This window comes from Leptinotarsa decemlineata, unplaced genomic scaffold, assembly GCF_025532065.1.
Source record: "Leptinotarsa decemlineata unplaced genomic scaffold, Ldec_3_MD MMD2_tig00026328_RagTag_RagTag, whole genome shotgun sequence".
In the NCBI taxonomy this organism is placed as follows: Eukaryota; Metazoa; Arthropoda; class Insecta; order Coleoptera; family Chrysomelidae; genus Leptinotarsa; species Leptinotarsa decemlineata.
The window spans coordinates 14,324,479-14,350,488 of NW_027412688.1; the positions used below are offsets into that span (position 1 = coordinate 14,324,479).

General features: G+C 36.6%; 2 protein-coding genes across 2 annotated transcripts; both read right to left on the reverse strand.

Annotated features, from left to right (window-relative positions):
- Window positions 1-1,430: 1,430 nt before the first annotated feature.
- On the reverse strand, window positions 1,431-21,038 carry CREG (Cellular Repressor of E1A-stimulated Genes). The gene is made up of 5 exons (XM_074182038.1): window positions 20,795-21,038; window positions 8,813-8,967; window positions 5,550-5,669; window positions 5,408-5,489; window positions 1,431-1,795 (listed from the first exon to the last, which is right to left on the reverse strand). Exons 1-5 carry the CDS (start codon window positions 20,931-20,933, stop codon window positions 1,623-1,625), a joined length of 669 nt encoding a protein of 222 aa, XP_074038139.1. The 5' UTR covers window positions 20,934-21,038; the 3' UTR covers window positions 1,431-1,622.
- Window positions 13,662-15,836, reverse strand: LOC141485473 (uncharacterized). Its single transcript, XM_074182267.1, has 2 exons — window positions 15,704-15,836; window positions 13,662-14,577 (listed from the first exon to the last, which is right to left on the reverse strand). The coding sequence occupies exons 1-2, from the start codon at window positions 15,834-15,836 to the stop codon at window positions 13,730-13,732; spliced, it is 981 nt and encodes a 326-aa protein (XP_074038368.1). The 3' UTR covers window positions 13,662-13,729.
- Window positions 21,039-26,010: the final 4,972 nt, after the last annotated feature.

Here is a 26,010-nt window from a genome sequence, read left to right on the forward strand (position 1 = left end):
TGAAAAAAATTATCGACATGTCTCTATATGTCCACCTTCTCGTTAAATTCATCTTGCTGGAATATTCCTGCAATGAAGTCGTATCGAATTTTCAAGCTCCTCGGCATTATTAAATGGCCCATAAAAAAATCAGGTGAGATCTGGCGAACCAGGAGGCCACCATGGATCAGCATTTCGTCCAAATTTCACCAAATTTCCCATCAAACCATTCAAAAACAATTCTAGTATAATGAACATCCATCATGTATAAACCATGAATTATGTCGTTCTTGAAAGCCCATATTATCCAAAAAGTCTGTTAGTTTGTTTTCCAAAAACTGTAAATAGGTATCACCACTTAGGTTGTGGAAAAAACGGACCTATTGATTTGTTGTTAACAATACTGCACTATGCATTTGTTTTTTGATGAAATTGCTTTCTAATGTCAATGAAAAAATTTGGATTTTCGTCTGACCACCACCTACACTTCTGGGAAGAGACAATGCCATTTGTTGTTGGAATCGTCCCCGAAAAGAATGTGTTTCTGGAAATCATTTTGATCTTCTATTCGTCCTTGAATCCATATTCAGAAGTCATACCGTAAGTCATAGTCTCGTTCTTAAACATGCAAATGAACATAGGCATATAGGCTCTCTGAGTCTAAATAAGTGTATAAGATTAGTATTTGTACTTTGTGTACGTTGTATTTTTCAAAAATGCAAAATTTCCTGAACGGCTTTCATATTTGCATATAATGATTAATTTGAATGTATTGTTATATGCTTAATTGAATTCGAATTCTTTCTCGATTGGGGTTATATTCATTCTACTCACCTGTCTCATATTTAATACAAGTTTCGCGTAAATTGCATCCCCATGAGAAATTATTAGGTTCGAAAAAATTTAGATATCAATTAAAAATTATTAGGGTCATAGTATTTCACTTTTTGTTATTCATTCAATGCTCAGATAAAGAAATAATAATATTTTTGTTTTCCTCTTACAGAATATTAAGGTTATCAAGTTTATTTTTATCGACTAAATATTGTGATGAATAAAAATAATATTCTGAGAATTGATGAGGTTTGATTAATTATCCGTATACTGTTTATGTATTTGCATATTCATTACCCAAGTAATAAATATGCAATGTTATTTTAATGTGTCTGATATGTCTAATCGTTTTTAAAATAGTAATAATAACATGATTAGATTACTTTTCAGTAAGTAATTTTATTAAGTACTAATTATTTCTTGTAAAATTGAAACGATAACAATCGTATAAGTTTTGTTAGAGGTAAGTTTATGAAAATTCATTGTTAGAGAACCCTGAAGAAGAATTCAATCGAATTTGAAACGTTGGCAAGAAAAAAATTGTTTTTTTAAAAAAACTTGATCCTGTTACTCAACCAACATTTCTTCAGGTTCATATTATTATTCATTAAATTAAGTTTCATGCCTGAATGATATTGATTTATTTATAAAATTTCATTTACATAATTTCTGTATAGTTTCCTTATTTATATATATATATATATATATATATATATATATATATATATATATATATATATATATATATATATATATATATATATGTTCACATTGTAACAATTTTGTAAGACCTGGAATATTCTTGAGTTCTAAACAGTAGTGACATCAACTATAAATATTTTATCAAAATTTAAATTCATATTCAAAATATTGGTGATATTAACATCGAAGTATTCCTTAGGGGTCACTTGTTTGACTCCACCAAAATTATCGAAAAGCTGTATCTGCTGAATATCTATCTTTGCTGGATAAAATGCATGACCTGAAACAAAAAAAACAAATAAGGTAAAAACGCACATAATTTATATTTCAATTCTGGAACGGGCACACTTGCAGACCGGTTTCCGGCTCATTAGCTACTCATCAGTGCAAGATAGTGACCATCATCGACCTAAAGTCAATAATATTCCACAATTGGAAATTGGAATTCTTTCAGAGTATTTCATTCCTCTTCCGAAGTTGAAGCGAACATCACGAAGTGTCACTCCATCTAGTGGACGAGGTCCTAACCAACTGCACATCCGTAATTTGCCCGATTTCTCTGCATAAGGAAGAAACACTTCTTTATTAGTCAGTGGGCTATGGTTGGAGACTGGCAGTAAACAAATCTGAAGCAAATGAACTTCAAACGTTCAAGCCAGTCTCGATATACCTACACAGTACTGACGCCTATCAGAAAACAACTTTTCCCCTGGCTAATACCACGAAGGGCGTTGAATTATATCCGACAGGCGTCAGTGCAGGAATCTTCACAGAAAATTTCCTGCATATGCAATTGGAAATACAACTGAGAGTCGACCTTCAATTCTAGAACGGGCAAGTGTGCCCGTTCCTGCACTTACGCCTGTCGGATATAATTCAACGCCCTTCGTGGTATTAGCCAGGGGAATAGTTGTTTTCTGATAGGCGTCAGTCAATTAAACCTACTGTGTAAGTATATCGAGACTGGCTTGAACGTTTGAAGTTCATTTGCTTTAGATTTGTTTGCTGCCAGTCTTCAAGCATAGCCCACTGACTAATAAGAAAACTTCAATTATTCAGGACTCAACTAATTCCTTAAGTTACTCTTCGATTTTCTTTTCTAGCAAAACTAGAGCTATTCGGTATAATTCACAGACAAGTATAATAGATTTGTCCACCGGAATGGCGGCAACAATCTGTTATGGAATTTGGCTTACAGGGTTTTTCAAAGACCAATACCAATTTTCCAGTTAAATTTTTCTGATCGTATTTTCATGACATGAAATATAACCGTTCAAGATTTAATGTTGACTGGAGTCTGACACTGGGATGGTCCAAACACTTTTAGAGGTAATTTTTTAGATCAAAATGGGAGCACTACCAAGGCTCTTCATTTTATCATGCACTTTTTCCAATGTCCATAACTCATACATTGAAAGTTATCAAATTTGTTTTGATGGCTCGCTTCCATCTCTCCAACCTAATCTCACGGATCCAAGAATATTATTGTAGTCAAAAACTTCCAACGATGGAGAATTTGCCATTTGCAGGTCTGCATATGCCTAGATTGACTCATGCACGTTATTACATTTTCACTCAACAACGTAATTTGTCCTGAACCATTTTATTCTTCACTCAAGCTTTATCAGCAATCTAGTTTTGGTTTGACTCTCATGATATTTAATCATGCATAGACCTGCTTCGCAATCCAAAACATTTGCTCTCGTGGTCTCGTAATCTTAGGCTTTTGGTCTCCTACCAGTCGACATGCATCAACATATTTGGAGTTTTTGATTTTGCGACATGCAATCAGCGAGCTTTTTCATCTCCAGCCTGTATTCGCCAGCATGTATTTCAGGTAATATTTTCATTATATTGCAGATTGGTTCGTACACATTCAAACTTCTTTTTCCAAGCTTCCCTACGAACTCAACATACTTAACTAACTTTATTTTTCTTCGACGCCACTGTTTGACTGTTTTTACAAATCTTTTACTGAGTACAGTTGAAGCCTGAATAGGCCAGAATCCCTTTTTTTATGTGAATGTTAAAATTTCGCAAACTACGCACATTCGATTAGCGATTTTTTGAAGTGATAACTTCTTATGGGAGGGTAAACCGCTTCGTTACGTAACGTGACACGACGCCAGTGATTATGTGGTTATGAAAAATGTGGTGATCAAATGTCTAGGTTTTTCTCACTGTTCTTCGATAACCGTAGTGTAGTGCATCAGGAGTTTTTACCACATGGTCGTACGTTCAATAAGTCACCGTATGTACCAGATTTGCTCCCCTGCGACTTTTTTCAGTTCCCAATATTGAAGAGGCCCATGAAAGGACAGCGTTTTGAGGAGATGAAAATCGAATCGCTGAGAGCTCAATAATATACTAAAAAGTATGTATCATAACTGCTTCGAGTATTGGAAAAATGATGGCATAAGTGTATTATATCTGAGGAGGACTATTTTGAAGGGAACAAAATAGAAATTGATGAATGTATTGAGAAAAATGGAAATTCAGCTCATTTTTCGAACATACCTCATATATGAACTTTCCAAACATCAAGATCCTCTGAAGTCATAATGCACGATACACCCTGAATATGTTCAATATGAAACTAGATCAGTCGAGGTTTCATCAATGCTGCTAGATTGAACTGCGAATGTGTGGACTAAACTTTCCTTAAAGAAGACGCTTTAGTAAGAAAAGGCGATATGACAAATGCTTTATTTTGAGTCTCTTGTTGTCTCACAGTGAAAGTTGCACAGAAAGACAGAGGACCAGTCTCGTTCGATGTCGAAGCTTGACTTTGCGACGGACCGTCTTTTGTTCAAACCCAACGTCGACTAGACATTTTTCTGGAATTTTTGTAATTGAAGTTGGATAGATTTTGCCAAAGTACATGACTGATGGTACTGCTGATAGCCGTGAAGCTCCCTAGGTGCTTCGAAGAGTTATTATTATTGCCTTCCCAGAACACTATGCTGGTTATCATAGTAGCAGATGCCTTTGACATGAACAATTGGTGTTGAAAACTATTTTAATATAAATCATATATACTCACGCACTCATTTGTTTTATGTAGTATATCTTATCAATAAAGAATAACTCAACTCGTGATATTAGGTATTACGTAGTATTAGGTATTAGTATTAGGTATCATACGCGAGATAGGGTGGTTGCATGACATGATATAAACAAGAAGTGTTTGTTATAAATTTAACAAATATATATTTATGATATGAGTGTTAAAAGTAAGATTTTATTTTGTGAGTAAAAAAGTTTGCGAGTTGAGCAATTTCACGAACAAAATAAAACTTACTTTCAACACAAATATTAGACAAAGTTTTTTGTAGAACTGTTTCCAAAATAAAATAGATAAATTTATTATTTCTATAAAAACACATTTTGACATCTCTTATCAGTTAACTATTTTCATGTTATCGCATTTGCGGTGATGTGGCCGTGTCAGGTGACGCCGAATCACCTGGTTACTAACAAACAGTATTGTTTACAGCTCACCAGGTCAATATAACAACGTATTCATGATCCAACGCAATACACCGCTATTTAGACCTGCCGTAGATTCACCATCAGTGGTGATAACTGATCTACGAATCCATGGTGGAATAACAAGTCTAACCAAAAGAAAGTGATGCAATATTTCCGAAGACGCCATCAATGACATCAACAAGAGACTCAATCTACAAAAATCCACTAAATCATCCACCATCAATATTTGTCTGATTCTAATAAAATGAACATTGTACAGGAAATAGAGAATTTCAGAACAATTGAATGTACACATTAAAATGTGTCGTTCAACATAAATATTCTGAAGAGAACATCTTTTCAAAGTCAAATGTCCAGAAGCAACTGCGGAATTTCACACGAATCATTATAAAAATCTTACCTTTGGGCCATTTTCTCATTACTGGATGTCTTTCAAACAAAGACATAAGGGCAAAGTCATATTCTGGGAAAGATTTTTCAATCTGAAAAATATTTATAATAATGAAACAAATAATTTTCAGTTATATTCTCTATCGGCAAACCTTTTTGAATGTTCCGGAAATCATAACTCTGGCACATCTTGGATCTTCGGGGTCCAAATTTTCTTTTTTGCAGTAGTCAGACTGAGCTAGTGAAGCCATTATTGATACCCTATCGTCATTCTGAAAAAAGTAATCAGAAATGAAAAAGTTTCTTTATGCCGATAATGCAATACGTAGTGCGTGTGATAATTAAAATTTACTAATCATTTTGAAAATTTTTGAAATGTATCTATAAATTTCAAATTAATGAATAATTGAGGTGAATTTTACTACTTCGGAATTCCATTGTCTGATATGATTTCAATATGATTCGAAATCTATGAAAGAATAAGTAAAAATAATAATCGTCATCTTGCATTTGTTCAGATGCCTTGCGGTACCCGACAAAATAGTGAGATGCCTTGAATAACTGACGAACTCTGGTGGACTCGCTTCACCATAACATCTGGTCAGGCTCGAGTCCAAAGTGGGTAATTTCCCTTCTTTTCTGCATCTATCTATTACCATTATCCGTTGCGCTCAGGAGTACTCGAGGGTATAAACGCGGCGCCCAAGGAAACCGGAGGCATAAGGTCACCCATTCATTTATATGGGCGATCTTGAACTTTATGTCTCTGAAGAAAGAGATCTTCATAAGTCCTTGAGGGTGATGAAAGGGTGCACGAATATTATCGGTATGAAATTTGGGATAGATAAATGTGCAACGGTCCATCTTGAAAGAGACGGAAGCAACTTGCACCATCTGGATGCCAGAGAGACCTTGGGGTTGCATAAGGCCACTTTCAAGATGTGAAAGCAGTGGAGAATACTCTACGCGGCAAGTATCAGCACAAACTCCGACAGATCTGGTCGTTGGAGCTGTCGGGGAAAATAAAGTTGCTGCTATGAATATGCTTGTCGTTCTAATATTAGTCTACTCGTTTGAAGTAGTGAAGTGGAACTGTAAGAAGCTGTATCAACTTGACGTAAGAATCTGAAAAACGATGAATATTCATAGGAGTTTGCATCCCAAATCATCTGATCCACGGTTGTTCTTTTCCCAGCAACAGAGAGGGCATATACTCTTGAGTTTGTAGAGGCTACAAAACAGAATGGTACTGGATGGAGCTGTAAAGTCATCAGGAGTTTCAATTCCCTTCTTTGCATGGTCAGCAACAATGAGAGAGCAGAAACTGAAGCACTTTTCTTTGGGGTAGCTGCCCAAGCAGCTGATGAATTTGGTTTAGTTTTCGACAATGAACAAGGTGATTACAACTCTGTCACATTGTTGGAAACCGTTCAGCAAAACGTCCACAGAAAAGCCGCAGAGATCACCACAAGTATGGGCCAATGCATGAGGTCTTTTTCAACAACGTTGAGGACTTCGGCTTATTAAAGCCGAAAGCTGAGGGGTTCATAATGGCCTGCCAGAATGGCAGAATGGCAGGTCATTTACGAGAAATAGCCCAATAATCAGGGACTTTTGTAAAATATATCAGGATATTTTAAAAATAAAGAATACAAATGCTACAAAATACGCAAAGTTCATCACCTTGATGACATGGATTACGTAAGGACGGTACGATTTGCAAAGTGGTTAAGACGTAGAAATAGGGAAGTTGGAAATTCACCAAAAATGGTTGGTTCAACTGAAACATCTGTTATAAAATTCAGAAACGTTTACAGAGAGAAACCAATTTCTTTGAAACGTTCGATATAAATGTTTGGTTGGGAATTTTGAAAGCAAATCAGCAAATGAGTTTGATGACTACTCAGATAAATTTCCACTGAACATACTATATTTTCAACAAGATGGCGTCCACTCTATTATACAGCAATACTGAGGAAACATTCAGATGCAATATTCGCAACAAAGTGGATTGGAAACAATGGACCAATTGGCTGGGCCAGCTCGATTCCCAGATGTTATTATTTTACATTTTTTGTCTGGGGATATATGGATGATGAGGTTTCTTTGACACCTGGTAGAGATATTGACCTTCCCCAACAAAAAATAAGATATGCATTTAATAGTATTACACCCATTATGCTAGAAAATTGAAACAGATGGACACACAACTTATGCGCAACAAAGAGGTCGTCGATTCAGCATACAATGTAGTTTTTCGTGTAAAATTCATTTTCTGTATTGGTTTAATTTTTTCCAAGTTCATTATGAAATGATTCGTTTTTCTGTTTGATTATTGTCACTTATGCGTCTTATATTAAATGAAACGCTATGAAAATATTGAGTGTAATCAACTACTGAATTATGATTTTATTACTCCATCAACATTTGTAAATAAAAGGGTCACATCCGTATTTGAAAAAAAGTTGATAGTGGCTATATTGATAGGCCTCCCTTCAGTAAGTGCTCGTAGATGTATCTTGTATGAATTTTTTTAAGGCTTGATTAAGGATCACATGTTTGAATGTATATTTGTGTAAATACTTATATAATAGTTGATTTAATGTTGAAAATGAAGTGCACCCGCGTCCATATGATTATAAAGGTTCCTTTCATTTCGAAGAAAGGAATTGGTCGACAATTCTTAGAGGCAATTCTTTCAAGGATGGCAGTTTTTATATCACTTGAAACTGAAATATTTTCACGAGATATTAGCGTAAATCATGAAGAGAAGTTTCATTTAAATACAAACTGGAGAAAAACTTTTGAAATAACTAATTTCATATGAACAACGGCGTTTGGTACCACAAGTTCGTTTCATCTATGGCTACCAACCCGGATTTTGTTTTCCCTAATCGTAACTCTGGCCCTAAAAGCAAATTGAATATAAGCCGGTGAAAAGTAATGAAAGTAGATTACTTTAACAAAGGAAAAAAAATAAAAATATTTCTATTCAACACACCCTAAGGACTTTCTGCCCTAGAATAAAAAAATATTGAATAATTCCTTCGAAAAATATAAGATCACACTTTCACGGCCGAAGCCACGATTAGAGAAAACAAAATTCGGGATGGTAGCCCGTGGTCGAATGGAACTTGTAGTATCAAAAGTTTCGTCTGCTACTGCGGCAGACATCAGCGGTATACGCGTTATATCTCGAAATTTCAGCAACAATATCAGAAAATGCCATAAAAAACATAGTGTTGTATGCATATCATATACATTAATAATTTGGGCATCTGCGATCTCCTTATAGAAATATTCTAATCTCATTTTATTTCAAAATATTTTGATAATCTGCACAACAATTAACATTTACTAAAATTTCAATATGCCACTACCCAATAAACTAACTGAAATTCATCTAGTACGTTACCATAATGTCTATTGATGGTGTGTCAAGGGGAGTCATATATAGGTACGGAACACCAGTTGAGTTTGTTTTTGGACCATCGCTCATCGATTCCAAGCTGACGAATGGATACCCTTTAATTGCATTTTGAGTAGATAATGTAGCTATGGATATCCAATCTGAAAATGAAAAAAAGATTATTCCCAGCAAGAATTCAAAAACCAACTGAACAGAATTTTTACAAAGGTTTTTGAAGTATCTATACACCCATTTCCATTGATAAATGGATAGGTAACATTCAGGACTGAGTTTTATACATGTGTATTTCTTATGATCCGGATCACCCAAAATAGTCTAAGAGCCGGTGGAAGATCAACTTTCACTCATTGGATAACTTGATGAGATACATTTTTTATCAAATATAAATATATTAAGAAACCTGTGTATGATAACTTGCCTATCGAAAAGTTTATACATACATACAACCTATTTTCAATTGAATCAATTTTCTTTCATCACCTTCACTATTCTCATAATGGAATGAATTTCATCTCAACTTTTATTTTTCAACACACAGAATATGTTTGTTTGAAGGTGATTGACAGTGTTTCATGATGTTTTTCATTAGTTCGGACTTCTTTGTCTGATATTATATAAAATAATTTGAAATCCCTGAAAGAACTAATGAAAAAGAATATAACAATTATATTAAGCAAATAAAAACCTGTAATACAATTATAGTGAAATAAAATACAAGTTAACTTTCAATTTTATTTTTTTATTTTTATTCAGAGCCAAGTTACTTCACTAATATCTCTTAACATTTTATTTTTAATTTTTTTAATTTTTATTTTTCATTCAATTGTTCTATTTTTACTTGTATTTTATTCAACTATCATTTCATTTCAGGTTTTTTTGCTTGCTATAATTGTTTTTTATTAGTTCTTTCAGGGATTTCAAATTATTTCATATAATATCAGACAATGGAACTCCGAAATAATGAAATTCACACAGAATATGCTGAGGTAGGCTTGCCTACTTATTTCTGTGCATGGCTACCTGCAAGCAGATGTGAACAGGTGAGTCGATATAGGTAAAGTTCAAGTGAAGTTAGGGAGCTAACTAAGTTCGCTATTCGGCAAACAAGTGTTGCCCATCTTTACACTTGGCTGCACCGCGCTGATGAGGCCAATAGCCAGAAACACGTGTCCGCGGTTTGCCCCTATTTTTTGAGTGTTGTGTCCACGAATTATTTCATTCTTGATTTGTATCATACACACTCGATAAAATCTCTATCTATAAATATATATATATATATATATATATATATATATATATATATATATATATATATATATATATATTATATATATATATATATATATATATATATACAAACATAAGTTGCATTTGTATTTCTATCTTTTGGTAACCAAGTGTTGCCCATCCTTACACTTGGCTGCACCATACTGATGATGGGCCAAAAGCCCGAAACACGTGTCTATGGTTTGCCACTTTCATGAGTGCTATGTCTGATATTAACTTATGTTTCTATATCAAGACACTCAATAACTTCCATATTTGTATAATTTTCTGGACCCGGATGTCACGCAGGTAGCTATAGCTGCCTCCGTGGTGATTTTGATAGTTTTCTTGTGAACACGAGATCTATCAACTGAAACCACAAATATGCGGTTGGCTCCTGTTGGTGGCTCCGTGCATTTGTATTTCTATCTTTTGGTAACCAAGTGTTGCCCATCCTTACACTTGGCTGCACCATACTGATGATGGGCCAAAAGCCCGAAACACGTGTCTATGGTTTGCCACTTTCATGAGTGCTATGTCTGATATTAACTTATGTTTCTATATCAAGACACTCAATAACTTCCATATTTGTATATATATATATATATATATATATATATATATATATATATATATATATATATATATATATATATATATATATAACTTTTTTAGAAAGCTTCTGATAATTTATATTCCGTATTCTCTGTTTCACTATCACTATCGTCATTTAAATCAACAATGAATTTATTTCCATCATTAATATGGAAGTATCCAATCTCCATATAGTCTTTTTCAACTAAAATTACTTTTTTAATCCTTCTCTGCCAGTCTTCTTCGGTAATATTAGATACTTCTTCTTTAATAAGCTCTATTACCTTCTTATCAAATGTTGTTTTCAGACAGGTTAGGCGTACACATTCTCGAACCATCAGTCCACTCTTTTGTAACTGTGTCGTGAGTGTTATACCAAGTTTCGTCCAAATAGAAAATTTGCTGTTGTTCTTGTCTATATTTAGTTATTCGTTCTAAGTATGTGTTACACAATTCCACTATTCTTCTGCTTTCCATAACTGCTTGGAGTTTGTTTATTATTCCAAATCTAGAACCTAGTTTTTTTATCCAATTCTGAAGAGTTTTGTCACAGCAGCTCATGTTATGGCCGGAAGTATTCAATTCCTTCCTTATGATTTCAGTTGTAGGAATCTCATTGCTTTTGTAACAGTAGTATATTGTTTTTTTCAATGATTCTATTAGATGAATATCTAAAGGTTTTGGTAAACCTGTATCACATCGCGTCTTGCGTTCATAAGGTCTGTTTTTGATTATTTTACGAACAGTTGAGAAAGGAATTTCGGTCAAATCTGATGTTGCTTGTGATAGTTTGTTTCCCTCGAAACCAAATTTGAGATGTAGATTCTTATATACATTGAAACATACTCTCTGTGTTTCAATATTCCAATGCATTGTTCACTACAGTGGAAAAAGTCTGTGTTGTTAATATACTCGTTATTACTATTAGTACTTGTCCAAGGACACATTTTAAACAGATAACAAAAATTTTGAGTAATTATAACTGCACCAATATTGAATTTTAACACTCAAATCGCGATCAGTTCCTGAACTGAACACAACCACGATAACTATCCCCGCATTCCCGATTTCTATTCGTCACCATAACATGATTTCAAATTTAATTTTATGACTTTTCAACCAATCATAAAACTCGGTTAGTAAAAATTATCCAATACGAACCGCCAATTCTACGGTCCACGTGGACTACTTCGCAGCCGGTTCATTTTTATATATTGGTTTTTTTTTTGCCTTTGAGAGTGCCGACAATTTTAAGTATGCACAATATCGTTTACTTTGACTATAACTACACCGATCTGTTAACCAATCGAAATTGATATTATGTAAGATATTTTAATTACAAAAGCAATCGTATAGGCTTGCCTGTAAAAAATCGTTCATGAAATATTATTGCCAAGCTACAAAGTTTTAGAATTTTAGCTATATGATACGTGCGAGAGAGAAAGGACAGAACATAGCAGCTGCACCCTCCTGACCGTTGAATGTATCCGATTGCATATGCTCGTGTACATGTGAGTGACAGAGACAATATTTTTTTACACTCTACAGTAATTTTGAACTCTAATTTATTATAACTCTAATTTCGATAATTTATATAAAAAATTGTGAATTTTCAATAATTATAAACAAAAATTGGTACTAACTTCATAATTTTTAACAAAATTTTCAAATTTTCCTTTGTACATTCTCCGCTTGGGCTCTGGAGAAGATGCACCAAGATGATGAATTTCATCGCAAAATCATTTTCAGTGACGAAGCTCATTTTTGGCTCAATGGGTTCGTCAATAAGCAAAATATGCGTTATTGGTCTGGTAAAAATCCACATGTGCTTCACGAATCACCACTTCATCCACAAAAAATTACTGTTTGGTGCGCTTTGCATGCCGGCGGCGTCATTGGGCCATATTTTTTTGTCGACAATAACGATCGTCACGTTACTGTGAATGGCGATCGTTATCGCGCCATGATTACCGATTATTTTTGGCCCGAATTGGAACACATGGACTTGGATGACATGTGGTTTCAACAAGACGGTGCCACAAGCCACACAGCGCACGTTACAATCGATTTATTGAAGAGTAAGTTTGGCGAGCGTGTTATCTCAAGAAATGGACCAGTCAATTGGCCGCCTCGTTCTTGCGATTTAACGCCTCTAGATTTTTTTCTTTGGGGCTACGTCAAATCATTGGTCTATGCCAACAAGCCGACAACGTTGGAAGAACTTAGAGCCAACATTGGACGCGAAATAGCGGCCGTTCCGGCCGAAATGTGTGACCGAGTCATTCAAAATTGGGTCCAACGAATCGACCGCTGCCGACGTGCCCGCGGTGGCCATATGAACGAAGTCGAGTTCCATTCATGAATGTTTTGAATGTATTTCAAGTCGGTAATAAAGTTTTGGAAATATCTCAAATGGTTTGCGTTTTATTTACAAAAAAAGTTGTCAAGTCCTTATTGGAAAACCCGATACTTCTTTTTCAAAACTGTAAGGCCTGGCGCACATTGAGACACATGCGACGCAACCCACGTAGGGCAGCGCAAACGACGCAGTGCACGAAATTCGTGGGCTGTGTTGGCCTACGCATATTATCTACACGAGCTGTGTTGTTTCCTGAATAGTAGGTAGTTGTAAAATGAAAAGTAATCATGGACCATTTATTACTAGATTTAAGTTCCGAGTCAGATTCGGATGCAGATTGGGAAACAAAAGTTTTGCTGTACGACCTATCAAAAAAAAGAAAGAAGTCATATTGGAAAAGCAATCACATGAAAAAAAGGCAAGGTCATGGCGAATTTAATTTGGCATCTGAATTTTGGGACTCAAAGTTCACTAATTATTTCCGACTAAATAAACATCAGTTTGATGCAGTTCACAATATAATACAAGAGACAATTTATTCTGAAGGTTGTAATGCCCAGACACCCATTGGAACAAAAGAAAAACTAGCTGTATTCTTAAGGTAGGAAATTTATTTAATATAAATTGAAGATTGATTCATTTAAAAAAAAACAACAGGAATGCATTTTTGTTAAACTGAAAAGTTATGAAAAAATGATGCGGTATCTTCGGACTGCGCACTGAGCACTGACTGTCTCTGGTGCCTCCGGAGACTGTATGGGTGTGCTAGTAACAGATGAGTAGGAAGTATGGGAGTATGATGTTGAAGGGCTGTAGGCTCTCTGAGGGATTGGTTGATGCTGGTGCAAAATTGGAGTCTGGGGACAAGTTTGTGAAAAATTTTGTCGTGAAGAAGGGCCCATCTGTAAATATTCAGCTTCTACTTCTGACACTGCTTGATATACTCTATTTCTTATGACATGTTGGTATGTAGCAGGCATATCCTTTGCTATTTCATACATGGCCAAAAAAATGTTTTGAAGTCCTTCATCACGTTGAGGCTTTACTGACACTTCACTGGCTTTTTTTCTTTCAATTACCCGTTCTTCAGCTCTTTTTTCCCGCCGAATCATCGACTCCTTCATTATGCTGGCTAAATCATCTTTTTTCATTCGTTTATTTTTCTGAACAATAGTTTCCGACATTGATTTAGAAGTATCAGAATTACTTAATGTATTTTCATTTAGCAAATGTTCGGTTTCGGTGTTCTCCTCTGCGGACAAGTTTTCAGTGTTTCCATTTTCATTTACTGAAGTATCAATGTCTGCATTTTGAGGCAAATCCCGTGTTTGTTCTTCTTCGCTTTCGAGTTGTAGGTTACCCTCGCGTGGTCGATTTCCCATATAAGGGACTAGAAAATCCATTTGCTTCTGGTATCTCCAGGGTTTTATTACGGTTGCAGCAGATCCACTTTTAAAAGTATTTTTCTGCCTACATAATGCTTCACGATGACAACTTCGCAATTTTAGCCAACTTTGTTTTGCCTCGCTTCCTGCAATAAAAGATGAACATTTAGATTTAACTATTATAACATTTCTTCTTTATAAAAGAATATCAAGGTTCTTTTCATTACAGATATTTGGCATCGGGAGACAGCTACAAAAGTATAGCCTATAGCTACAGAATGGGAGATCGCACGGTTTCCAATATCGTTCATGAAGTATCAAAAGCTATTTGGGAAAATGCAACCCGTATATTTCCCACAGCCCACAACTGAAATGTGGCAAAAATAGCTTTGGAGTTTCAAGACAAATGGAATTTTCTACATTGCGTAGGTGCCGTTGACGGAAAACATATAGTTATAAAGAAACCGTCAAAAACGGTATCCTCGTACTATAACTATAAACATAATTTTTCCATTGTCTTAATGGCTAGTGTTGATGCTAACTATAAGTTTTCAACAATAGATATTGGGTCAATTGGAAGATTTAGCGACGGAAATATTTTTTCTACTAGTCCATTAGGAAAAAAATAGTAAACAAAACTTTGAATCTACCAGACCCCAGTGAACTACCAACAGTTGCAGGACTTTTGCCTTACGTTTTCGTAGGGGATGAGGCATTTCCTTTAACAGAAAATTTTATGAGACCCTATCCAAGAAAAAACGTCCTTGGTGATTACAACACTAAAGTATTTAATTACAGATTGTCACGAGCGCGCCAGTGTGCAGAATGTGCTTTTGAAATTGTAGCTTCGCGATTTCGTATTTTCCAAAAAGCATTTGAAATAAAAGTGGACAGTGTCGTCAGTATTGTGAAAGCAGCTTGTATATTACACAACTATTTGACGGAAGAAAGGGTAAATACTTTGGACGAACAACCAGAAGAAATGCCTACATCTCAGTTACTTTCCTTACGACCAACAAATAGTAGAAGTTCATTGAATGCTTTTGCAGTGAGAGAAAAGTTTACAACATATTTCAACACGGATGGTGCTCTACCCTGGCAAGAGCAAAGTGTTCGAAGTGGAAAATTTTAAATTTATAACGAAAAATATTGCTTCATCCAACGAATTTTCGATAACAATTTTTTCAGCTTGTAAATGTTTTTCATTTAAAAATAAAATATCATAAACTCGTCTGACTTGTTTCTATCTGTATATTGTATTTATGTACTTACCGTTTTTTAACTTAACATGTTTGGCAATCGTGTTCCAGATGTCATCTTTTAGTTTGGATTTCATATATGAGGGATCATTTGTATCATATAGAACAGGACATTTTCTGACAGCCTCAATAAGTTCTTCCTGCATTTTTTGCAATTATTTTGCCACACACGCACACGAAATCTGTGTCTCTATCACTGGGCGACACACGTTTTGTTTGGCACGTTCGTGGCCTACACTGTGCTGCGTCTTACATAATACAAAAACGTGGCGTGTGCTGCCCTGCGTGGGTTGCGTCGCATGTGTCTCAATGTGCGCCAGGCCTAACTTTGTTGTAACACGTGGAGTGATAATCAATAGAATCCAACGATTCTTTCCCTAATTGAATAGGTTTTTCCATACTTGAAATTTTGTTTTTTACGGAAAGCCAATTTTAAAGAGCATATTTCAAATGAATTTTCACCAAAGTCAACCCGCTTGGGAAGGATGGATAAAACATGACGGTGGAGGAGGAACGAAGGTTCGCACCTGGGTTCGATCCACCATTCCTTGGCCCTCAAGAATGTTAGTAGTATGAACGGGATAGGTACAATTGCAGGAAATGAAAGAGGCAATGTAAAATTCATAAATGTGTATGGCGAGCCGGGTGGAAGAAGAAATGTTAGAATGGTTGGGATTACAACCATTCGAATAGATCAGGTTTGAGGATCACTTTAGAATTTTAAGTGATTCTGATGACAACTAGAATGGTTGGGATCAGGAGAATTTTTGGTGAATGGAGATGAATGTTGCATAGGGTGGTCACATCATGGATAAAAGGGGAGAAGACGTGCTAGAATGGGAAATGGAAAGGGGGTACATGGTAGAAAATGACTGCGAAACTCCTGCCACTTCCTCCAGCAACAGGGGTGAAAGTTGGGTCGACCTGGATGATTGAATTTCGCTTGATGGGGTTATCAAAGACGAGAAGGGTGATAGTAACGAATATAAGAGCAACCGACTGGGTGGGAATGAATCGGATGAGTTCCGAATACCATCCAGTAAGGTTGGATACGATAGAGGAGATTGACAGGGAAGTTGCACAGCTTGAAGAAAAATTGAAAGAAGCGTGTAAGAGATATATACCTAAAAGTGGAAAGATGTTTGAAACGGAGAGGAAATGGTGGAACGTGGAGCTGGAAGGCGCACGAAGAAACGTTAGGAGAAAGAGAAGAGAAGCTTAGAGTATGAGAGATGGGGAAGAAAAGAGAAGAAGGATGAGTGAGTACAAGAGAGAAAGGAATAGGTATATACGAATGATAGGGAATGCAAGAATTGTATGGTTGAGGTATGCTGAGTATGCTGAATAAGTACTTCCCCAATGATGATCCTTCGAGCGACACTCCCAACAGAAGGCAAGGGAGGGAGAGAGGCATGGGGTGAGGAGCAGCCGGAATTCTCGATCGGGGAGCAGCGAGCGATAGCTGAGCAGCTACTCGACGGGAAGGCGACTGCCTAACGAGAAAGGCGAATGCATGCTAGAGCTCTTCAATTCCTGTCTGGGGAGGAGCATTTCCCAGAAGTATGGAAGGGGACAAAGGTCGTATGGATACCGAAGAAGGACGGAAACCCCAGGTCCTTCAGATTGCTGACCGGCATGGGGAGGATGTTGGACAGACTTCTTAACGGTAGAATACAAGTATGGTGCGCAAGAGGGTTGAAGTTCTCGCCAAACCAATTTGGTTTCAGAAGGAGAATGGATACCGTGGTGGCTGTTGAAAAATTGGTAAATAGAGTAGAAGAGAACAAGAAAGCGAGGAGACACAGTCTGGTTGTGACGTTGGACCTGTCGAACGCCTTCAATACCGTGTGGGCATCAGCAATTGAGAGATGCATGAGAAGAATGGAAATGCCGGTGAATGTGGGGAAGACATGTATGAGCTTCATAGGGAGAGAACTGTCACCTGTAGGGCGGTCTCTGAAACGGTAAATAGAGGCTCTTCGCAGGGATCTAGTCTGGTACCAACCCTATGGCTGTTAGTGATGGAAGAACGGTTTGAACGAATCCGGAGCATAAAAGACAGACAAGGCAAAGGTAAGATTGGGGTACAAGTGCAGGCCTATGTGGATGACCAGCTGGTCATTGTCGAAGGTAACTCGGTCAAAAGCATAGAGGATAAATGGAGGCTAGTATGGAATGAATGCAAAGTCTGGGAGGAGGAGATGTGGCTGAGATATAACGATAAGAAAACGGAATGCATGTACATACCAGCCAACAGGGATGAAAGGCTCCCGGTTATAAGTATGAATGGGAGGGTGATAGAACTATAAATGAATGTGAGATACCTCAGAATTGTAGTAGACTCAGGGTTACTCTTTGTAGAACACCACAAGGAAGTGAGGAGAAAACTGAGTGAACTCGCTGAGAAGATGGACCGGGAGGAATATTGGGCTGAAGAGAGAATGCGTGAGGATGATCTATGAAAGAGTAGCAAAACCTGCAGCAGTGTATGGCGTACAAATACGGGGGATTAGGATGCATGATAGCAGAGTAAGGAAACAACTGAGAGCAGCACAGAGGCCCTTTCTTAGAGACTCGTGCGGGGCGTATAGGACGACGCCGTCGGCTGCGCTCAGTCTAATCTCAGAAATAACCCCGCTTCATATTGAAGCGAATGGAAAATGAATGGGGTTGAAAATACAAAGAACGAGTGAAAGGGATGTACAGGATATTCCCTTGGATGCAAGGTATGTTGCTGGAGAGGGGGAGGACAAAAGAGTGACTGAAGTGTATGTGGATGCCGGAGCAAAAATGGAGGAGGGAAAAATGGGAATAGGTTGGGCGTACAAATGCGGAGAGAATGAGTGGATGATGGGGAATGAAAGGATACCCGAACAGGACAGTGTAAATGAGGCAGAGTTGATTGCCATTGGAAGAATGATCAGCATACGGAGCATGGAAGAGAGCATGACTGTGATTAGTGACTCTGCCATGGCTGTGGAGAGAATCAAAGCAGGGCGAGTGAAGAATAAAAGGGTCGCGAATATTTAACGGATTATTGAGGAAAGGAGCGAAAAGGGGGCACGTACCCAGATAGTCTGGCGGAGGGGACATCGGGAAGAGAATACAGGTAACAAGAGAGCCCACGAGGAAGTGTGACATGGAACGTGAAGAGAATGGATAGCAAGAATAAGGAGAGAAAGAGGATCAAAAGAAAAATCATAGGAGAATGGCAACGAGAGTGGGAGAGTGGTATGACTGAAAGGATTCTGTAGAACAGTCGGGTATGAATCGATAAGATTGGTTGGAGGGAATGGAAGGAGAATATGGAGCGTGCGAATGGAGAACTGACACCAAGGGATATGAATGGAAAACGGAATGAATGGATTAGGATTGTTAATGAATGGGCAGAAAATGTGGTGAAGTTTGAGAGAAATGAATGAGTGGTGAGCTGTTGGCTTACGAGGTATCGGTAGTGGACCAAATAAAATTGATACGTCACCGAGAGGTGGTAGTGGCAGAATCAAGTAGTGGCAGACTCAGTTCAGGCAGGACAGTGAGTTGGTTTTATGTAGAAAACTCCGTCGAAATATTTGTATGGTTTTTTCTGTGCTATATGGGATGGGTGAAATTCATTTGTATTATGAATTTATACTGAGAATTGAGATAATAAAAATGAGTTCATTTTTATAATTATTATTAAGTTAAATGTTTTAATTTGGGATAATAAAAAAATGGGTCTTCTGCTCCGCTAGTTTCGTCCCCTCGTGTGTGCGATGTATTACGCGTCGCCCACAGGAGGAGAGGGGAGAGTTCGGTGGAGTAGGATTCCCTTGACATTGGTGGCGCTAGAGAGCGGGAAGATGCCAGTTGTAAGGCCTTCGGGCTCAGCCAACGCAGGCAAAGGCGTTATTTATATCCCAAGCAGATTTGGCTTTTGTTGATCAAGAATTTGGTGCATAGTGGATTTCTCCATCTCCTCTAAAGGAGGTCCATTGAGGCTGGTGACACCACTGGTGACACCTCACCCGGCAGAGGTATTCCTCTTCCTCTTCCCGCCTAGCAAGCAAATTTTAATACGTGCAAGATCTGTAATGACATCTAGGAAAGTTTCAAGCACGCGCATAGTGTAATATTTCGTGGTTTGATTTTTTTGTTAATTCTATAAATGACGTGAAAGAAGTCATCACCACTTTTCAAGAGGTGCTACTCATGAGAGAAAAGTTTAAAACGTACCCCAGCTATTAATGACTTTTATGACAGATTGAAGCCTCATTTTCTGGTTTTGTAGTATACTGATGATATTTTTTTAAATTCATTGTTATAATTCATAGCTTGTTGCCTTCTCAGTTCATTATTGGAATATATTTTTGTCAGTGAAAAATGAATATAAAAAAATGAATATAAATAAATAATATTCGATATGAATCGATTGATTTTTTCATTACTTTCACAACAAAAAAGTCATGAATCATGTATAGGTGTGAGTTGAATTTTGACAGTCGTCAAAATACATCACTGCGGAATGAGTTTCAACATACAAAGAGATACAAAAAATATGGTTCTTTCGTATTTTATTATAGCTAAAATACGTTCCCATCACTTTTCAAACTACCTAGCATCATCAAGAAATATCATCTTGAGTATTCGAATAGATCAGGTTTGAGGAGCACTTTAGAATTATAGGTGATTCTGATGACAACTATATGAGTATATGTGATGATATCATTGGAACTTTCCACATTGTTCTCAAAGTATATCATAAAAGATGTGTATGTCTAAACTTCATGACTAGCAGTGATCTGACGTTGAAATGTTGAAAATGAATTGCCTGTTATATTGGAAGGTACTTGATTTCAACTAAAATATGTCTACATTCTTGAAAGCATATTACTTCATTACCAAAATATTGATTCACTAAAATAAATTATGTCTGTAAGTTTGAACTATTATAATATAGCAACCCCTTATTTTTCTAATAGTTCGGAAAATCTGCCGAGCAAGTGAATGGTCTTACATCTGTCTTCATCATTAACCAGACATTTCACGATTATAGAAAATTGAGGGAAAAACTTACCTGCGGGAAATAAAAATAATCACTAATATAATAATTACAAATTTTTACCTGATTCATGCATGATATGTCTACATACTAGAGCTGCTTTCCATGATTCCGAAGGTAAAGAAGGTATCGAAATTTCTAAACCACCTACTGCGTATAAAAATAAAATAATTGCTAATCGCTGCATCTGAAATACACGCATTTCTACACAAAACCTTTTAAAACGCAAATACTAATTCCCGATTCGAATGACTTACAAACACATATATTATAGTGTCATACTTGGCAAACTGTACAGTACAAAATGACTCACTATTATATTCAATTCAGAGGTCATCAAAGTCAAGCGGTCATCAACGTTTGTTGATAAATTCATTGATTGCTATTCAATATGAGTCCATAATTATTGGATACCTTTTTTTTCAATTTAGTAATTTTATAGAATTCCGAATATCAATAACAATAAAAATAATAGCAATCATCCAACGCATACATAAGATCGAAGTTAACATACGTCACGTATCTAATACGTCTTGGACTACAAACAGGTGAACATATTATCAAATTTTTACTCAGGATCGGCTGCTGACCACCACCAAGCAGCAGTAGCTTGAGCCAAACAGGTATGCTAGTGACTGCAAACATCCCTAGTGAGGCGAGCAAGATTGATTTATCGTGAAATACATAATCTATCATCACTGATAGTATGGAATCATTTTCGAAAAACATTCATGAACATCAGTAGCAACTTCACTCAAACATTCTAGCCTAAGCGCAGTTCGAAATCTTTCGTAGAGATCTTCGTCTGCCTGGATACAATAAAATGCATAACCCGATAACACCGGATAACATTCGAAGAGCTCAAATAACATTTCTGTCCCGGATCGAAATAGGCTCGTTGATGGAAAAATTATTAAGCACTCAGCGTTTTCTATTCGTGGCTGGAGGGATAGCGGCAGATTTTGAATTGGTTTGTCAAAGGACGGACGATTTTAATCATCAATAACGGAGATTTGTCTATTCCGAACGTACTATTTGAAACCTTTGGTGTAGCAATGAATATTACTGGAGTCTTATCCCAACACTAAACCGTTATTTTTAACACCTCGACACGTATATGATGGAATCGGCCGATACTTGATGAAAATCCATAACTAACGTATTCCAAAAACACTTTATTGTGAGATTTTCACTAAATTGTTTTACAAAAACGCAACACGTGTTTCGCCATACAATGGCTTCATCTGGCGTGTCTTTCAACACGCCAAGACACGCCAGATGAAGCCATTGTATGGCGAAACACGTGTTGCGTTTTTGTAAAACAATTTAGTGAAAATCTCACAATAAAGTGTTTTTGGAATACGTTACCTCGACACGTGTCGAGTTGAATTTCACTAGTTCGGACTTCCATTGTCTATTAGATAAAATGATTTGAAATCCCTGAAACAAGTAAAAAAGAATAATTAAAAAAAGAGAATAGTTGAAAATAACAATTATATTAAGCAACAATAAACCTGAAATGAAATGATAGTAAAATAACCTACAAGTAAAAATATAATAATTGAATAAATAAAAATTAAAGGAATGCAAACAGAAAATAATAAAAATAAAAAAGTGTAGAGATTCCAAGTCACGTTAGTTCACGACGTTTCGATTGTTGGTATCTACAATCGTCTTCGGGTGATGACTGAACTGATTCCTCCGAGAGATGACTATTTTATAGGTCGTTGAAATACTTTCACTTTCTCTACTTTCCATTTTCCGCTTCACTGATTCCGTGAGAGATGACCGATTTGGCGGGAGTTGGTCATTTCTCGTTTGATGATGGGTTTCCATATGTTTCGTATATCTACGCTGGCCTGGCTGAATACGTTGTTGGACAACATGTATGCGGCTTCCTTAAATTTTCTCCTGAACCAATGTTCCTCTCTGTGCAAGATCTCAGCTTGGGACCACTCGATGTTGTGTTGATGGGTCCAAACATGGTCTGCTATTCCTGATTTGCTGGTTTCTCCTCGCTGTGTGTGCTTCTTGTGCTCGGCAATGCGAATATTCAATGGCCTCTTAGTTTCACCAATATAGGATTTTCCGCACTCACAGGGTATCCGGTAAATGCAATTCTTGGAATCACAGTCCGCGTTTGGGGGCCTGGTTTTCGTGAGGCTGCTACGAAACTGTTATTTCCAACTGAAGGACGAATTCTTTACACAAGATGAGGGACTGCCAATGGGATCGCCACTTTCACCAGTCATAGCCAACATATATATGGAGTGGTTTGAAACTCTGGCCATTGAAGAAGCCCACAAGAAACCTCGAGTCTGGTTGAGATATGTTGACGACACCTTCATAATATGGAACCACGGGAATACTGAACTAGACGCCTTTCTGAAACACATCAACAGCGTGAGACCTTCCATCACTTTCACAATGGAGAAGGAAATCCACAATGAATTGCCATTCTTAGACGTTTTGGTGAAGAGGACCGACACTAAGTGGGAAACATCTGTATACCGAAAACCCACTCATACGGGACAGTATCTGAACCACGAATCCAACCACCATCAATCGACAAAAAGAGGAATCATCAAGACTCTTTTAGACCGTGCTTTTGGGCTTTGTAATACAAAGGAAGGTCTCGAGAAGGAACTAGACATCATCAAAAGTGATCTTCAGCGGAATGGATACTCCAAAGCGATGGTAGAAAAGACTTTGGCCAAAAGACAGCAGGAGCCTCGCAAGGAAGAGAAGCCGTCACAACCAGTGCTTTCACTTCCCTACATCAGAGGATTATCGGAGAGGATAAGAAGAATTGGTTCCAAGTACAACATTAGAACCTGTTTTAGATCCGGTAACACTATTCGTAGCAGCCTCACGAAAACCAGGCCCCCAAACGCGGACTGTGATTCCAAGAATTGCATTTACCGGATACCCTGTGAGTGCGGAAAATCCTATATTGGTGAAACTAAGAGGCCATTGAATATTCGCATTGCCGAGCACAAGAAGCACACACAGCGAGGAGAAACCAGCAAATCAGGAATAGCAGACCATGTTTGGACCCATCAACACAACATCGAGTGGTCCCAAGCTGAGATCTTGCACAGAGAGGAACATTGGTTCAGGAGAAAATTTAAGGAAGCCGCATACATGTTGTCCAACAACGTATTCAGCCAGGCCAGCGTAGATATACGAAACATATGGAAACCCATCATCAAACGAGAAATGACCAACTCCCGCCAAATCGGTCATCTCTCACGGAATCAGTGAAGCGGAAAATGGAAAGTAGAGAAAGTGAAAGTATTTCAACGACCTATAAAATAGTCATCTCTCGGAGGAATCAGTCCAGTCATCACCCGAAGACGATTGTAGATACCAACAATCGAAACGTCGTGAACTAACGTGACTTGGAATCTCTACACTTTTTTATTTTTATTATTTTCTGTTTGCATTCCTTTAATTTTTATTTTTTTTATTTATTCAATTATTATATTTTTACTTGTAGGTTATTTTACTATCATTTCATTTCAGGTTTATTGTTGCTTAATATAATTGTTATTTTCAACTATTCTCTTTTTTTAATTATTCTTTTTTACTTGTTTCAGGGATTTCAAATCATTTTATCTAATAGACAATGGAAGTCCGAACTAGTGAAATTCATCACGAAACATTGTCAATCACCTTCAAACAAACGTGTCGAGTTGTTTAAAATAACGGTTTGGTGTTGGGATGAAACTCCAGTAATATTTATCCCAAGCATGATTGACAATGTCCAAGATCGATTTGTTGCAATATTGCATGAGCTTATACATTTGGCGGGACTGGAGGCGGGACTTACGGAAAGAATGTGCAGAAAGTCAGCAAAATAATAACTTATTCATTGGAAGATATTATGGAATGCACTAATGTTTTAACTATCAATTCATTGAACAATAACTTCAAAATATCAAACATGAATATTCGTAGCATCAATAAAAATCTTGATCTGTTTAAAATTCTTCTACAAGGGTTGAATTCAGACATGGATTGCTTGATTCTCACTGAAACATGGAATATTGTTGACCAAACTCTATTCACTATTGACGGATATAACATGCTATATAACGAAAGTCACTATAATCAAAATGATGGCGTTGTAGTTTATGTGAAAATATCATTGAATTACACTTTTTAACAGACTGAAATTTACAATAATATTAACATAATGGACATTAAAATATCCACTCAGGTAGAAAAAATATAATTGTTACAGCAATCTATCGATCCCCACATTCAGATGCTAGAGAATTCATAGATAATAATAATAATATGTTTATTAATCCGAATTCACAATTACATGACCAGTATGATAATACATATATTTTGTGACATACAGATTAATTGGCCTATTGTCAGCTTTCTGATACGAAATCAGGTGCTGTTGAGGCCCAGAGGGAAAATGCATATACTGAGAGTAAGATTGAGATTATTATATTTCGAATATTATAAAAACTGTCAGTTGAATACTAAATATATTAATGTTGAGATAGTTTCTCTTTTATTATTCTTTTGAATGACGCCATCGATTTTGTGAAGTCAGTGATCCGGAATTTATTCAGAAGATTTGCCATGCAGTATGTGAAGGAACGTTTGAATATCTCTTGCTTATAGGAGGGTATAGTTATAATTCCTCTTCTACGAATATTTACATTATGATCATGGCTTCTAAAGATGATTTTTTTTGTGTAAATAAAGGAGTTTTTCGGATTTTAAAATTTTATAAGAAAAACAGGTTGTATGAAGTAGTCTTCGATTATACATATTCATCCAATGTCTTTTCTTTAGTTTATGCGACAATCTCTGTCTTCGCCTTATACCAAATATCAACCTTAAACAAGAATTTTGTAATTTCTGAATGCTTCCGGAATCTCTATTATCTAAACACGGCCCATATATGCTATCACAGAAGTTCATGTGTGAGAGAACAATTGAATCACAAAGTTCTTTCTTTGTGCTTTGATTTAAAAATTTTCTCTGGCGGCAGATCATTTTCAAATCAGCATAGCCAATTTTCAACTTCGACATGACGTGCTCCGTGAATTTGAGTTTATTGTCAAATTATCAAACCCAGATTTCTAGCGGATGTTCTGAAAGAAATAATCTCATTAGCTATACTAATGTTCAAAGATGCCTGCAATTCTTCTCTGATTCTATGATTACAAAAAAGTATAGCCATGGATTTTTTTTGATTGATTTTCAATAAATGTTCATTTGATACTTCACAAAGTTTTTGCAGATCATAGTTG

Excerpts from the sequence above, each read along its gene's own strand:
- LOC141485473 (XM_074182267.1), bottom strand. The coding sequence starts at position 15,836 with ATGCAGGAAGAACTTATTGAGGCTGTCAGAAAATGTCCTGTTCTATAT. Across the intron at positions 14,578-15,703 it reads ACATGTTAAGTTAAAAAACG|GAAGCGAGGCAAAACAAAGT; the intron begins GTAAGTACATAA and ends CTTTTATTGCAG.
- CREG (XM_074182038.1), bottom strand. The coding sequence starts at position 20,933 with ATGCGTGTATTTCAGATGCAGCGATTAGCAATTATTTTATTTTTATAC. Across the intron at positions 5,670-8,812 it reads CACCATCAATAGACATTATG|AATGACGATAGGGTATCAAT; the intron begins GTAACGTACTAG and ends TACTTTTTTCAG. Across the intron at positions 5,490-5,549 it reads TTTCCGGAACATTCAAAAAG|ATTGAAAAATCTTTCCCAGA; the intron begins GTTTGCCGATAG and ends AATATTTTTCAG.